The sequence below is a fragment of the Protopterus annectens genome, chromosome 16.part0 (genome assembly GCF_019279795.1).
Source record: "Protopterus annectens isolate FY-2018-M chromosome 16.part0, PAN1.0, whole genome shotgun sequence".
NCBI classification, from domain to species: Eukaryota; Metazoa; Chordata; order Ceratodontiformes; family Protopteridae; genus Protopterus; species Protopterus annectens.
In genome coordinates, this window is record NC_056750.1 from 289089468 (window position 1) to 289104781 (window position 15314).

Genomic DNA, 15314 nt, shown 5'->3' on the forward strand with positions numbered 1-15314 from the left:
AATGGTGGTTGGAGTCCCACATGTCTCTCAAGAACATTATTTCGTCTTTCCTTACCCCAAGCCACAGTGACCATGGACACTTCCCGTTTGGGGGTGGGGGGGGCACTACATGGGAAAGACAGTTCATGGCACCTGATCACAGTCAGAGGCCAGACTTCACATCAGCATGTTGGAGATGAGAGCTGTTCTTCTAGTGTTGCAGGCCTTTTAGGTTATTCTTCCCAAGGAAGTTATATCCATTCAGACAGACAACATGGCAATCGTCTTGTACATAAACAAGGAGGGACCAGATCTTACCATTTATGTTAAGAAGCCATGACCGTGTGGCAGTGGACGATATTTTCTTACTGCTTTCTAGCAGCAACACATATCCCAGGCAAGTCCAATGTGTTATTGGACAAGTTGAGCAGGTCTGTCCTTCCTTCTCACGAATGGTTCCTTAACCCAGCAGTCATGGAGCGGATATTCAGCCATTGGAGCCAATCTTGCAGTAATCTCTTTACATCTCCCCTCAACACCAAGTGCAGCAAGTCCTTTGCTCTGACCCCCCCCAGGGGACGTCAGTGAAGCATGCTGTGTTCCACAGTTGGCCCACACAACTCCTTTATGGATTTTCCACAGTTCCTCTGATTCCAAAGTTCTTTACAAAAAGCACTACCAGGAAAGATCACATTCACCATCATAGCCCCTTACTGGTCTTGACAAGTATGATTTCCCTTTCTCTGGCCTCATCTTATACACCCTCTCTAGGTGCTGAGTCAAGTGCCAGTTCTAGTGTTTCACCTGCTGGTGTTGCCTCACCCAGGCATTCATTCCCTCAAGTTGACCCCAGGGTTTCTTCATTTCCAGTGATGGCTAGACAGTCTAGGCTTTTATCCTCAGTTGTTCATATTGTAACTTCTTTCCAGAAACCTTTTACATGCAAGATTTACAAAAATAAATGGAAGGGATTCTCCATTGGGGCAATTGAGAACTATCTTGATCCTTTTTAATCCTCAAATTGATACTGCAGTTCTTCCTTTTTTTTCAGAACAGAGCCAGCTATTCCACTATCAAGGTGCAATTAATGGCCATATCATCTTTTCACATGGGCGAGAAAGCTTTTCTTAGAAGAAATTTCTCTTATGGCCTCCACTTAGAGACCCAGTTCCTCCTTGAGATATTACTGTTCTACTGCAAGCCCTAACTATTCCTCCATTTGAACCAGCTGCCAAGGCTGATTTAAAATTTTTGTCATGGAAAACTCTCTTCTTTGTTGCTGTTACTTCTGCTAGGAGGATGTCTGAGCTACATGACTTGTCTGCAAAACCACCTTACCTTGTTTTTCACAAAGACAGCGTGAGTCTGAGGACCAATCCTTCCTTTTTGCCAAAGGTGGTTTCTGAATCCCCTATCAACCAAGCCATAAATCTCCACATATTTTTCCAAAGTTTTCAAACAGGGATGAATGCACTTTACACTTTCAGAAAATCTTATCAGTTGTTTCTCTCTTACTCCCCTGTCAAAAATGGGCAAAGGAGTATGTAGGGTCAAATTAATTTACTGGTTGTCTGAGTGCATTTTCTATGTTTACAAGCAGATGGGACTGTCCCTGCCTGTCCCCCCCCAAATGCCCTTTCTACTAAATCAGTCCATTCTTCAATAACATTCTTTGCTAGAGTACCTCTTGATAATATTCATGCAGCTGCCACTTGGTCCAAGCATCACACATTCATTTGTCATTATAAATTGTAGTTATAATCCAGATCAAGAGCCTCTTTTATTATTTGGCTATGCTCTGGGATATCCTTCCATAAAACCGTCCAAGCATTACTGTAGCTGGGGACTTTGTCCCAAACGTTGAGGAATGGATAGAAGACAATATCAGATACAAAAGTTATGCATTCACCATAATGATAGATCTGTGTTGTCTCTTTCAACCTTCCTGAACATCCCTCCACCTTTTCCCTTCCATGTTTTTGACAGTATTTGATCTTCTGGCTCCTGGCTTCCTCTGACTGACCAAGCCTTGGCTCCTTGAGGTTAATTATCAAAACCTGTTTTTTTAGCTGGTTTGTCTTCATTATCTGTACTTTAGATTCCATATTCTTCCTTTTTTATTTAGGGGCAAACTTAATTATAGCCATTAGAAAAAATATTTTCCATGGCAAGTACTTCAAATCTGATTTAAAAGAATGTTCAAAAGGAGGTAAAGACAGTTTTTCATGCAATATAAATCGCATGAAAGAACATAGACATTGACTGGTGGAAATATTTGGAATACGGCTCTTAGAAAAGGCTTGTAAACCTTTCAAGAAAAGGTCAACCAAGGAATCCATGAACAAAGTTGGAAATAGTAGTAAGATGCAGCTTAACAGAAGAATAATTTGTACCTGTGTCAAAGGTTTGAAAAACAAACTAAAATGGCAGTCAGTGGAGTTGTAAATGAGCCTCACCCTTTTTAAATATCTTTATTAAACATAACTTTTTAAAAAAAGTGAAATGGGTATGCATAATAACTTTTCCTTTATCATTTTTATGTAGTATATTTATACATTTTTAATAATTTATTCACTACATAACATAAATTGCTCAATTCCTGCCTTCCCTTAAATTTCACTCCTCTTCCTAAATATTATTCTGCAGTGTTAGTGGCACAACAGGTAACACATCTGCATTTGGTGTAAACAGGTGCGGGTTCCATTCCCACACCAGGTAGCTGGATGTCTGAGACTGCAGTGCAGCATAAGGGGGCATGATACTCCAGATTGTTTTGTCACATTTGTACATGCTTTCATTATTAAATGTTGTTATAAGTATAAAAGACCGCCAATAGTATTCAGTTTAACATCCTTATATACTTTAAGTTTTTCACGTGATAGGATTACATAGAGATTACCAGGGCATTCATTTTTATAATTCCCATCTTTGCTAGGCAATGTGGCTGTTATAAAACTCTTACGCAGGTATTTCTATAGTATTTTTAGTAACTGATATATTTTTTTTAGGGAGAGATGGGTCCTTTGGGACTTAAAGGACTTCCTGGTCTACAAGGCCGAAAGGTAAGGAATGACTTATGATATTGTTATTTCATACTAGAGTGCAGCTACAGACTGCATTATTTTAGAACTGTTATGAAAATAACAGTAAATAATCTTGTATAATGTGTTGCAGCATGCATATATTTTCTGTATATTTTATAAATGTATATAAAAGCAAGGCTATACTTCAGAAATAGCATAAAGCTGTAGCTGCATTATATTTATAGTTTAGTGAGTATTTATAATGTAATTGTTTAAAATAATGCCAATTTGATGAGTGGCTTCTGCTATTAACTGGAGAATGTCATTTTTTCTTTTCCTTCTGTCCGTGTATTATTTTTTTTTAATCAACACTATATTACATCTGACTTGCAACATAATACCATTATGGTGATGTTCTCTGTTCATTCTTATTGCATTGTATAATACGAACACAGAAAGGTCATATGTGCCTTTGTAAACTGAACAGCCAGAAACCTTAGTAGCTGTGAAGATGTGGAACCACTGGTTGTGTGATGGCACTGCCCACTAGGGGAAAAAAATTCAGCAGCTTTGTCACATTGAAATTAGTACAATATTATATCTCTAATTGTCATCACAGGTATAACTGTTTAGTTCACTCACTAAATATCCACCAGTTAGGTCACAATAAAAATGTATCTTTGCCTGGGGAGGACTCTGCCTCTTTGGTGGGATTTGATTCATTGATGTTGTTCATGTATCTGCCAGATTTTGGAACATTTTCATGCTCCACTGTGTTATGGGTAATGTCAGAATTATGCTGCTATTTGCATTTGATATTGATTTGAAAAGGTCCAATTTCAAAGCACTGCTACCAAATGCCATCTTAATTTCTTATCATTACTTCAGAGCGGTTGCTTTGATATATCTGTTTACTTTACTTCTTTGTTTATCAGTCAGTAATCAGTAGTTGGTATTATTAACTCTAACACAATATCTTTGAACCCCCATTCACTCAGCATATTCTTGTTCTGAAATAATACTTGTTGTTTCTTTCACAGTCCTGTCACGTAGCATTGCAATATTACCAAGTAGTAATTCCTTGCAGACGACTGCATTTTTCATTGTGTATTATTAGCATCAGTGGTACTATTTTGTTTTAAAAATAGTCCCTTCCTACTTGACTGTAACCACAAGATAAACTTCTCAATCACTGAAAAGTGCATCTGCCTAGGCACACTCTGCTTGGTCCAGCATGACTGTCCTCCAGTAAGAATGCTGGAGCATTTCTGTCTCTCTGACCCACAGTGCTGTGGCTGACTTGGATCATCCATCCCTCACTGGTCAGTTATCACATTTTGCAGCTGCTGTGGTTAGTGGTCTACTGTGTCTTCCCATTTGGAATATGAGACTGGTAACTTATCTTCCTTAGCTGTGGTCAGTCTTCTTTCTGTTGCTGATGTAGTTATGCCAGGTCTTGACATTAGTATTTTAGGAGTTGTTACTACTTTGTGGGGGTCTTCTTGCTTATTATTTTGGCTGTATTTTAGAAAGAGAAAGCTTAAAATCAAGCCTGATGTCCATAAAGATTAGGGTGCCTGCTGATTATCCCCAAAACATCCAAAACAAAGAGGGGAAGATCACACAGACAAACCATTCGGTAAATACTGCAAGAAAGACCCAAACAAGTTATTAGAGTGTTCACTGTGTAATTCCCCAAACCCCTTGGAGTCCCATGGGATATATACAAATGGCCTGGTAAGGACATACCAGTGTCCGCTACATGGCTTCTGAATGCCCATGACTTTGTACTTTTTAAGCCTTCATGGGTACATCTAGGCCAATAAAGCCAAACTCAACTAGCTGAAGCTACATGGAAAGATTCATTGGCATGTGGTAACTGACCCACTCTGGCATTGAAGTCAGTGTACATTGCTGTGTCAATCTCATACTTTTTGACTAATTTTTAAACCTTGTGACAACATTGGAAGACTCATTGTTTCTCTTTGTATATGATTTCATGCTTTCTGTGAGGTACCTCCTGGATCTCATTTTTTCAGTGTAACATGAAGTTAAGGCTGTTTACACATACCATTGTATAATTTGCATTCATATCTGCAGTGTGTCAGTTGTTTGGGACAGGTATTCTATATGTGGCTGATATTGGAAATCACAATCTAGAACAGTCCATGATGTGAACCAGATATGCAGATCAGTCAACCAAAGCTGCAAGGACTTTGTTAAATTTTGCATGTCTTGCTATATATTTGTGTCATACTGATCCTAGCAGAGAAGAGTGATCTGAATTTGTTATTCAACAACCTGGTCAACTTTTTCTTTATTAAAAATCAAGACTACTTAGTGGCATACAGGGATAAAGCTCTTACTATTACACAGACATTCCAAGTATGTCTAGTTGGCTATGTACTAGAACAACTGGTAAGGGGGAAATGAGGAGTGAAGAGGTAGTGCTTGCTCACCTCACCTCTTTCTCAGAGAAAACAGTTGAATGTGCATGCCCAGGGGTGTACACTCCATCTTAGATTCTTGAACATTCATAAGGACTTGTCTGCAATGGCAGAACTTTCTGAGGGTTATGTCACTTGGAGAAGCATATGGCATACTCTCATTAAGGTCCATTACATACCTTCCTTGAGCATCTCTGAGCAGTTAAAGCGGAACATAAGAGCCAAAAGCAGAAAAACCCAATCCCGCATAGCTGACAGCATCACTCCAAGTGCCTCACTCTTTGTTAAGGAGAGCCAATAAGCTGTAGTGCTGTCATCCATGGGCAATAAATTGACCAAGCCAATGGCTGATGGTCATGAGGCAAACTGAAGCAAAAAATAAATAAATAAAGCATCCTCATCACAGTTTTTTACAATGATACTGCTTCGCTGATAGGAGATTTGATAGTGATGGAATTTTCTTTTCTTCAGAAGTGCAGTAGCATACCATTAATATACAGAAAGTGTGTGTGTGTGCGTGCGTGTGTGCGTGCGTGTGTGCGTGTGCGTGTGTGTGTGTGTGTGTGTGTGTGTGTGTGTGTGTGTGTGTGTGTGTGTGTGTGTGAAGTTCCACATTTTCCTTTTGTTATATATTATAAAATGTGTGATGATGGAGTGTGTATTGAAAGTAAAGCATTATTAAAAAATCCTTTTTTGACAAATGCAATGTTAATCAACCAGTATGTACCTCTCCAGTTCTTAGCCATGATAACACCACCACATTAAAGTCATTACTACAGATATTTATTGAACATTGCTGCAGTATCCTTATCAGAGGTGTTCCTCCATGTTTGCTTGTTACTGATTCCCAAATACCAGCACTGAGAGTTGTAGTCAGTCAGATGAGCAAAAGGGTCTACATGCTAAGTCAGTGTATAGACCTTTGATAGTTGTCCCAAGCTAACATTGACTAAATGATTATTTGTATGTAATATGTGTAGCTGGCCATAATATTGTGCATCTGTTAATTGCAGTAGTAGTATACTTTCAGGTGGGACTTCATCTGATGTAGCAGCTGTTGTCACCAGCTTGATAGTGTGTGTGTGTGTGTGTGTGTGTGTGTGTGTGTGTGTGTGTGTGTGTGTGTGTGTGTGTGTATAAATATATATATACCACTCTTAGCCTAACAATACTCCCATAGAAACAGCTACCCTACTCAATACTCACTTTATTGAATCCATCCAAAAACTTAACCAAACTCAGTCATCTTATAATTATTCTCATACCACACAAATTGTAAACTAAAACACCCCTTTCTCTATTTAACCTGTCTCCACCTCTTAATTAAAATCCCTTTTACTCAAACTAAAATCATGCTCTACCTCAACTGACAACCTATATCCCCTCTTCCTTAAACTTGCAGCTCACTCGATAGCCTACCCTGTCTCCATCCTAGTTGACAGAGCTGTCCAAGAATCCACTGTCCCCGATGTCTGGAAATCCTCATACACCATACCACTACACAAAGGAGGTAACTCCACAGACCCTTCTAACTACAGACCCATTGCAATTCTCTGTCCACTCTCCAAAATCCTCAAAAAGTGTATTCACAACCAGCTTCTTAGATATCTAATAGAAGGAGATATGCTAATCGCAACACAACATGGTTTCCGGCCCAAACATAGTACTTTCACAGCCCTACTGTCCTTCACTCACAATGTTGCTGAAGCCATAGACAAAAATCTTCTAGTATCCTGCCTCTTCATTGACCTGTCAAAGCTTTTGTTACTGTCTCTCACTCTAAACTAATTTCCAAACTGACTAAACTTAACCTCTACCCTCTGCTATTCACTGGTTCTTAAGCTACCTCTCAAACAGACTCCTGTCTGTCAGATGGCAATCCTTCTGCTCCCCTTTCCTACCTATCCAGACTGGTGTCCCTCGAGGCTCAGTCCTTGGCCCTCTCCTATTTAACATTTTCACTAATGATCTACACTTGTCCTGTACTTCTTCCTTTCTTATATAATATGCTGATGATTCTGCTGTCATCTCCATCTCTGATAACACCTCTAACCTTCTTATCATCACTCAAAGCACTTTCTCATCTGTTGAGAAATGGCTATCTGAACATCAGCTTATACTTAACCTCAATAAGACAAAGCTCCTACATTTCCTTCCCAGATCATTTTCCCATCATAAATCATCCTTTACCATTTTTTTCTCTTAAGAATGCCAGTATCAAAGCTGATCCTTACACTAAATTACTTGGTGTCGCTTTATGGAAGACCAGCTAAAGTTCGATATCCATATACAGCACTGCATCAAAAAAAAAAATTAGGTCTTCTCTATAGAAATAAAAAAAATTCCTAGCTCCACATTCCTGATCTTCCCTAGCTCAAGCCATCCTCCTCCATAACCTTCTCTATGCCTCTCCCATCCTTGCCCATCTCCATTCATCCCTACTAAGCAAACTTGAACAAACCTATAAAATCATAGCCAGATTCGCCAGTAGCCAACCATATAAATCATATCATTGCCTTGCCTTAAAACAACTTAAATGGCTTGAATTCTCCCAGTTCTTGCTTCTTTCCCAACTGGAGCTCACACACTCCCTACTAAACCAAACTATGGCCTGCCCCACGATATCTTCCATAGTAGCCCCTTATATCCCTACTCGTTCACTTCGTAGCTCATACCAAAACCTTCTCAACATCTGTAAACCAAACAAAAACATTGGCAAACTCCTTTATAGCAATTCTGTGTCCCAAGCTTGGAATAGGCTACCCCCTAACATCCATAACATCAGTAACACTAACTGCTTCAACACAGACGTCAACAATTACTTCCTGAACTCAAGATCCTGCCCATGCCTTAATCCTCCATTAACTCCATCACGTTTGCTTCAGTCTATCAAAAGTCCACCATTAGGATTTTTGCAGCACTATCTGACTCCGCACATAATGTATTTTATTCTTATCTTTATTACTGTTCATCTGTACCTCTTGTGTTGTCAACCCTAGGTTATGCGTCTGTGTCTTCAGGATTTTTGTATTCTTGCTTGTAGCCGCTTTTGTTTTTGCATTGTCAATCTTTTTTTCTATTATTGTAATAATTATGTGAATTTCTGTATCCTTGGAACTTTACTCCTCGGGGTCTCCACTGAAAATGGGACACATGGCTCAGTTGGACCAACCCGGTTAACAAATGGCAAATAAATAAATAATAAATACATAAATTATATATATATATATATATATATATATATATATATATATATATATGTATATACGTATATACATAAACATACACACGCACAGATAAATATGTGATACAAATCACATATACTGTGACTCATTTGGGTGACAGAGTCATGTGTATGGCTATTTAGTTACACACATCTTTTTTCAAATTTTTTTTATGTCGAAAGGAGGAAGTTATAAGTCTAAGATAAGAATCTTTGTGTGTGTTTGAGTCTAATGTTGAAAGTGCTGGTTATAAATGTTTCAGCGTTAGGGGATGTGTGTGTGTCTCCTAGTGTTTGCAGTTTAGGGTTAGAGTGGGGAGTTGATTTAATATTTTGCATGTTTGATGTTTGTAGTGTGTGTGTGTGTGTGTGTGTGTGTGTGTGTGTGTGTGTGTGTGTGTGTGTGTGTGTGTGTTTGAGGTAGGTAAATGTCTGAGGGTTAAGTGTAGAGTAAAGGCTAGCTAAGGAGATAGAGTTTATGTTGTGCATGTGTGTTGCTGTATTTGGTGAATGTCTGAGTGCTTGTGTTGTGCTACTTGTTTTTTGTAACGTAAGCAAGTGGTAGATTTATAGGCATGGTTTGAGTTAGGGTTAAGGTTAGCATACATTTTAATGGTATTTTAAAAGAAGGGGAAGCAACAGCATCTTGGAAAAAGCTGTTGTGGCTACATTACCCAAATGGGATAAAGACCTGTCAGACCCAGTTTCTTATAGACCCATTTCAATTTTAAGCCATGATTATAAAGTATTTATGTTTATACTAGCTAAAAGAAAGGCAAAGGTATTGACAAAAATGATGGGTATAGATCAGTGTGGTTTTGGGAGGGGAAGCATCCTTTGACAACATTAATAGAGCAATGATTATCCAGAGGGAAGCAGAATGTAAGGAAATACTGCCTCTGATGTTGTCAGTCTTCATCTATTCTTGACATGTGGGTTTCAGTTCCGATCCTCAGAACCAATCCAGCTGTTACAAAGCTTGTGTCAGCCAAAAAATCTCTTGAGCTGCTATTTTACCCACAATGCCTCTATCCACATTACCCCAGATCTCATTTGCCACGCTTACAAGAAACGTCAGTCATCTCTCGTGTAGCTATGTCCTTTAAATTTTGGTCTACTCATTACGAGTGTATTGTTTTTTCCTTTACCACTGGTAAATACTTCCTACCATTGTTGGTAGTCTTTCCCTTTCTTTCTTTCCCTGCTGTTGGTAGTCTGTCTACCATCATTGGTAGATGTTTCTGTCTCTCATGTTTTGTGAATGAATATCTTACTTTTTTTCTTCTTTTCTTTCCCTTTCTGCCTTATTGTTTGTTTTGGTCAGGGTTATGGTGTAGAAGCAAAAAAGCTACACTACAGGGTTTAAGCAGTGTGCAGAGTGTGGCAGAAAGTTGCCAAACTCGGATAACCATAACTCTTGTGTGTACTGTTTGGGAGTTTCTCATTTGAGTATTGAATATTCCATCTCCCAGGATTTCATTAGTCGGACTCTGGCAGAAAGGAAAAATAAGTTGATTCTCAAAGGGCTCCTTAAAGCCCTTTTCAAAGAAGCCTTATCCAAGGCCAACAAGTCACCTCTGGCCTCTGGATCCAAGACCTCTCATTTGGTACTGACGTGTCCATCGGCACCGGTCATTAAGAAACATATACATGCTTCTGAGGGTTTATCTTTGTAACCGAAAGCTAAGGTTCTGATACTGTCAGAACAGACTAAATCTCCAGCACCAACAACTTCCCCAGTGCCTTCTACACTGGATACAATAGTTCCTAGTGTAACGACTACGGCTTCGACCTTGACCATGGCTCCAACGCTGGTGCTGACTGCCACTCCGACCACTTTAGTGCCCATTTCACCCTTGGTGCAGACGGTACAGAAATTATTGTCATCCTCAGAACCCAGGTCTTGCTATTCTCCATCCTTGGACCCATTCCATGGTCAGCTCCCCAGTCCATTCATGGAAAGACCCAAATCACCTTCTGGTTTATTCATGCGCTTCATCAGAAGTCTTTCTGAGGCCGATGTTGTTAGGTTGGTGGATCAGATCTTGGCAGCCCAGGGTCTTCCATCCTCTTCTCAAGCCCCTCCTCCCACTGGTGCAGTGGGTTTTCTCTGTCCACCCCTACTTATTCTCCTCATCTAACCACAACTCAGGCTTCAGAGTTTTCAGCTCCATCATCCCAGGTAGTGATAATTTCGGCGCCAACAGTACTTCTGATTCAATGCCAAGTCTAGCCCTGGTTCCCTCGGTGCCTTCAGCACCATTGGATCCCCAGGACCATGTCTTTGCTAGTGGGCTTGGGGGATTCGAGTTGGCTCCAAGTTTTTCCATGGAGCCAACCCAGGTTCCTTTTGGCTGCATCGGCGGTGGACCCTTCCTTGGTTCTGGTCTGTCAGATGGGGCTTTCGGGGCTTGGTGTGACCCCTGTTCCTAGTTTGTCTGTCACAGTTTTGGCCTCCCATCCCTCCCCAGGAGATCCTACCTTTCAGGCTATGGAAAGGGCTTTAACCACTGCGTCTCATGTGGCCCCTAGGTTATTGACATCTTCCCCATTGACCCCAGGTTCTTCAGTTCAGCCACCAACCTCTACCCCTGGACAGCATGCACAATGCTCAAAAGACTTGCCTTCTAAAGGCACTCCCTCTTCTGTGTCCTCCTCAGGTGTCCCCACTGAGGAACCCCCTCAGAAGAGATCATGTAAGAGGAAACACCTTGATTCTCCTGAAGAATCCATCACAGAGGACACAGATTTCGTCGAAGGGGAGGGTTCCCCATGGTCATGTCCAGAAGACATCTCCTTTGGAGACATTCTGGAGATCCTAAAACAACAAGGGTGATTGGAAGTCCAAAGACCCTTCCTCAGAGGAATCTGTGTACTTGTAGGCCTTTGGTGCACACCCATCCACCTCCTGGGTGACCCCACGTAATGGCAATTTGCTTAAACTAATTGTTCAGCAGGCATGGAAGGCTCGTGATGCCGTGGAACCAGTTCCCTGGAGACTGGACAAATTCCCTACTGCTGCAGAAGACCAACCATATTGGCCTAAGGGCTTGGTAGTAGATGCCATGGTAGTAGCGGCTGCCACGAAAAAATAACTAGCAGAGGAAAGTTCTACTGTCTATCTCCCGAATCATGAGTCCAGGATGATGGACAGATTTGGGATGTGGGTCTATGTAGCATCAGCCTTTTCTATCAGGTCCTTAAATTTCTTGGCACACTTCACAAGGCTCCAGAGGTATCTGGTCAAGGAGCTGTCAGATACCCTGGCTGCAGCTGTGGCTGAGGGGGTCCAGGAAAAAGTGGCCTCCCGACTAGCTACCCTGGAGTCTATTTCAAATTTGTCCATGAGGCTCATTGCGCATACAGCTGAAATGGTGACCAGGTCAGCACCTTCAGGTGTTGCAATTCAGACACACACATGGAGGCACCTGTGTGAGTTTGTGGAACCATTCAAGTCTTCTTTTGTCAATGCCCCCCTTGATGGGTCCTCCTTGTTTGGTCCCAAAGTAAAGGAAACTCTGTCCAGGTATGAAAAGGATGGAAAGACTTTGTGTGCTGTAGGCATATGTTTTTCCACTCCTCAGCGATCCTACTGCAGGAATCAAAGGAGTGGTAAAATGTGGTTCACAAAGTCCCAGAAGCCTTTTCAGGGCACTTGTGGCTCGGACTCCCCTTGGGGCAGGGGGGGGGGGTTATAGTGGAAGATGCCATCCCAGAAGCAGGGGTGGTCCACAGAATCAGGGTTCCAGGGACTTGTTATCTGGTCAACCCTATCAGTGCTTCTGAAGGGCAGCCCAATTGCTTACCTCTGGAAGCAGTCGGGGAAAGATTTTCCTTGCACCCAAATACCTAGCATGGCATAACCACCAATGCCTGGGTGCCAAGAATCATTTCTAGAGGTTATCTAATTCCCTTCACCCTTTACCCAAGATCCCCAACAAGACTCCCCGACATTCCACCCAGTCAGAGGGTTCAAGCAGCAATAGAAATACAAAAGGTGCTAGAAAAAAAGAGTCATCCAAGAAGTCCCACCAGACCAACTAGGATCCATTTTTTACTCAAGATTCTTTTTAGTGCCAAAGAAAACGGGGGACTGGAGGCCAATTTTGGATCTCAGTGTTCTGAACAAGTAAATCTAACAAATAAAATTTGGAATGGTCACGGATCACTCAATTCTTCCTTCCTTAGAGAAATATGATTGGATGTCCTTTATTGACTTTCAAGATACATATTACCAAATAAAGGTGAACAAACGCTCAAGAATGTTTCTCCACTTCTGAATGGGAGCCAGTCATTTCCAATTCAGAGTGTTGCCCTTTGGTCTTACCACAGCCCCCAGAGTGTTCACCAAATGTATGGCAGCAGTTACAGGACATAGGTGTTTCCTTATTTGGACACCTGGCTCCTGACCACTCCCACTAGGCATCTATTCTTTCAAACTACAGACTACATTTTAAAACTAGCCCTTCAGTTAGACATAATGGTCAGTCCTGCAAAATCACAGCTAACCCCCTTCTCAGGACATGGAATTTATCGGGTCTTGCCTCAACAGTGTCTCTTGCATAACATCGCTTCCACTACAAAGACTACAGAAAATCTAGTCTCAGGTCCTCCCTCTTCTTCGCTCAAACAAAATTTCTGCTTTTCTGATTCTGCAGGCATTGGGTTCCATGGCGGCAATGACCATACTAGTTCCAGTGGCAAGATTTCACATGAGTATTCTCCAATGGTTACTTGCAAACCAATGGACTATTCTAACTCACCCCATGAACCATTTGGTTTTCATATCCAGTCGATGCAAAAATGACCTATCCTGGTGGATGTGCTCAGAGGAGATTCTTCTAGGCCACCCCTTTGTTCTCCCTCAGCCCAAGGCCATAGTGACCTTGGATGCTTCCCAGATGGGGTGGCAGGGGGGCATTATCTCAGGAAGACAGTCCAAGGTGCTTGGTCCCCCTCAGAGGCCAATTTAGATATCAGTGTTCTGGAGTTAAAAACACTGCTTCTAGCGCTCCAAACATTTCACTCTGCCTTACCTCAAGGGACGATAGCTATAGAGTCAGACAACATGTTGGTAGTCTGGTACATCAACAAACAGTCCTACCCACTGTGTCGAGAATCTCTTCAAGTGTGGCAGTAAGCTATAACTTACAACTGTTTTCTTATAGCAATGCACATCCCAGGGAGTTTCAACATGATTGCGGACAAACTAAGCAGATGCATCCTCATGCCTCATGAGTGGTCTCTGGTCCCCAGAATAGCGGAGGACATCATTCTTTGCTGGAGCCAGTCTTGCTGCCATCTTTTGCCTCACCCCTGAACAACAAGTGCAGAAGCTACTTTGCCTTAAATCCCCCTCAAGGGAAGACCCCAGGGACGCTCTTCTCCACAATTAGCCCCGGGTCTTCTTTATGCCTTCCCTCCTTTCCTTCTGATCCCTCTTTTTCTCAAGAAAGCAGCTCAGTTGAGAATCAGAATGATTCTCATTGCTCCCTGCTGGCCTCGACAGATCTGTTTTCCCTTCCTCTGGCCTCACCTTCTACACCACCCCTGGATTCTGGATCCAGTTCCAGATCTCTTGTCCCACCCCAAGGGACTAGTACATCCCAGTCTTTAGTCTCTCAAGCTGACGGCTTGATTTCTCCAGTTCCGGTAGTCACCAGGCCTAATGGTATCCCTTCTCCCATGCGACACATTTTGATGGCATCCCACAAACCATGCACCAGGATTCTCTACCTTAGTAGATGGAAGAGATTTTCTGTCTGTGCCTCTGACAATGGTCTAGATCCATTTTCAGCATCTGTAGAAAAGATTCTGGAGTTTCTAACAACCATCTTTAGTAAAGGAGCTTCTGATTCTATTGTCAAAGTTATCCTAGAAGCTATTTCAAATTTCCATAATGGTATTGGAGACCAACCTTTGATTTCTCACAGACTGTTAGGTTTTTCTATAGGGTGCAATCTGCTTAAAGCCCCCTTTCAATGACCCCCTTCCACCATGGGATCTAACTTGTATGTCACAGTTGCTTACTTCACCTCCATTTGAACCCTCAGCAACTTTTGATTTAAAATTCCTTTTTTGGAAGACATTATTCCTTAAAGCTGTCACTTCGGTGAGGTGAGTCTCCGAATTACAGGCCTTGTGCGCCAAAGCCCCGTACCTGGTTTTCCACAGAGACAGAGTGGCTCTCAGAACAAACCCTACTTTTCTCCCTAAAGTGATATCAGAGACCAATATCAACCAATCTATAGACCTGCCTGTATTCTTTCCAAAATTTCAATTAAAGGTGAGTACTGCCTGCACTTTCTGGATGTACACAGACAGTTATGTTTCTACCTTGATAGAACTAAACAATTTAGATTGTCAGATCAGTTATTTGTGCTCTTTGCCAATGCAACTTTGGGCAAACCAATATCCAAGGTGACTCTATCCAAGTGGTTAAGAAATTACATCTCTTTCATTTACGAGAAACTTAACATGAAGCTTCCTTTGCCAGCCAAGACACATTCTGCCAGCTCTATGACGACATCGGCTTTGTTTCATTCCAAAGCCTCCATGTCAGAAATTTGTGCAGCCGCAGTGTGGAATAATCCACATACCTTTATTACTCATTGCAAATTGGATAGAATCTCCAGGAGGTTA

General features: G+C 41.5%; 1 protein-coding gene across 1 annotated transcript in view; it reads left to right on the forward strand.

Annotated features, from left to right (window-relative positions):
* LOC122790500 (collagen alpha-1(XXVII) chain B-like) overlaps positions 1 to 15314 on the forward strand; it is a 2222694-nt gene that overhangs the window by 830653 nt on the left and 1376727 nt on the right. The window contains exon 7 of the mRNA XM_044058048.1: positions 2988 to 3041. Within this exon, the coding sequence (XP_043913983.1) occupies positions 2988 to 3041 (54 nt within the window). The remainder of the gene's footprint in view (positions 1 to 2987; positions 3042 to 15314) is intronic.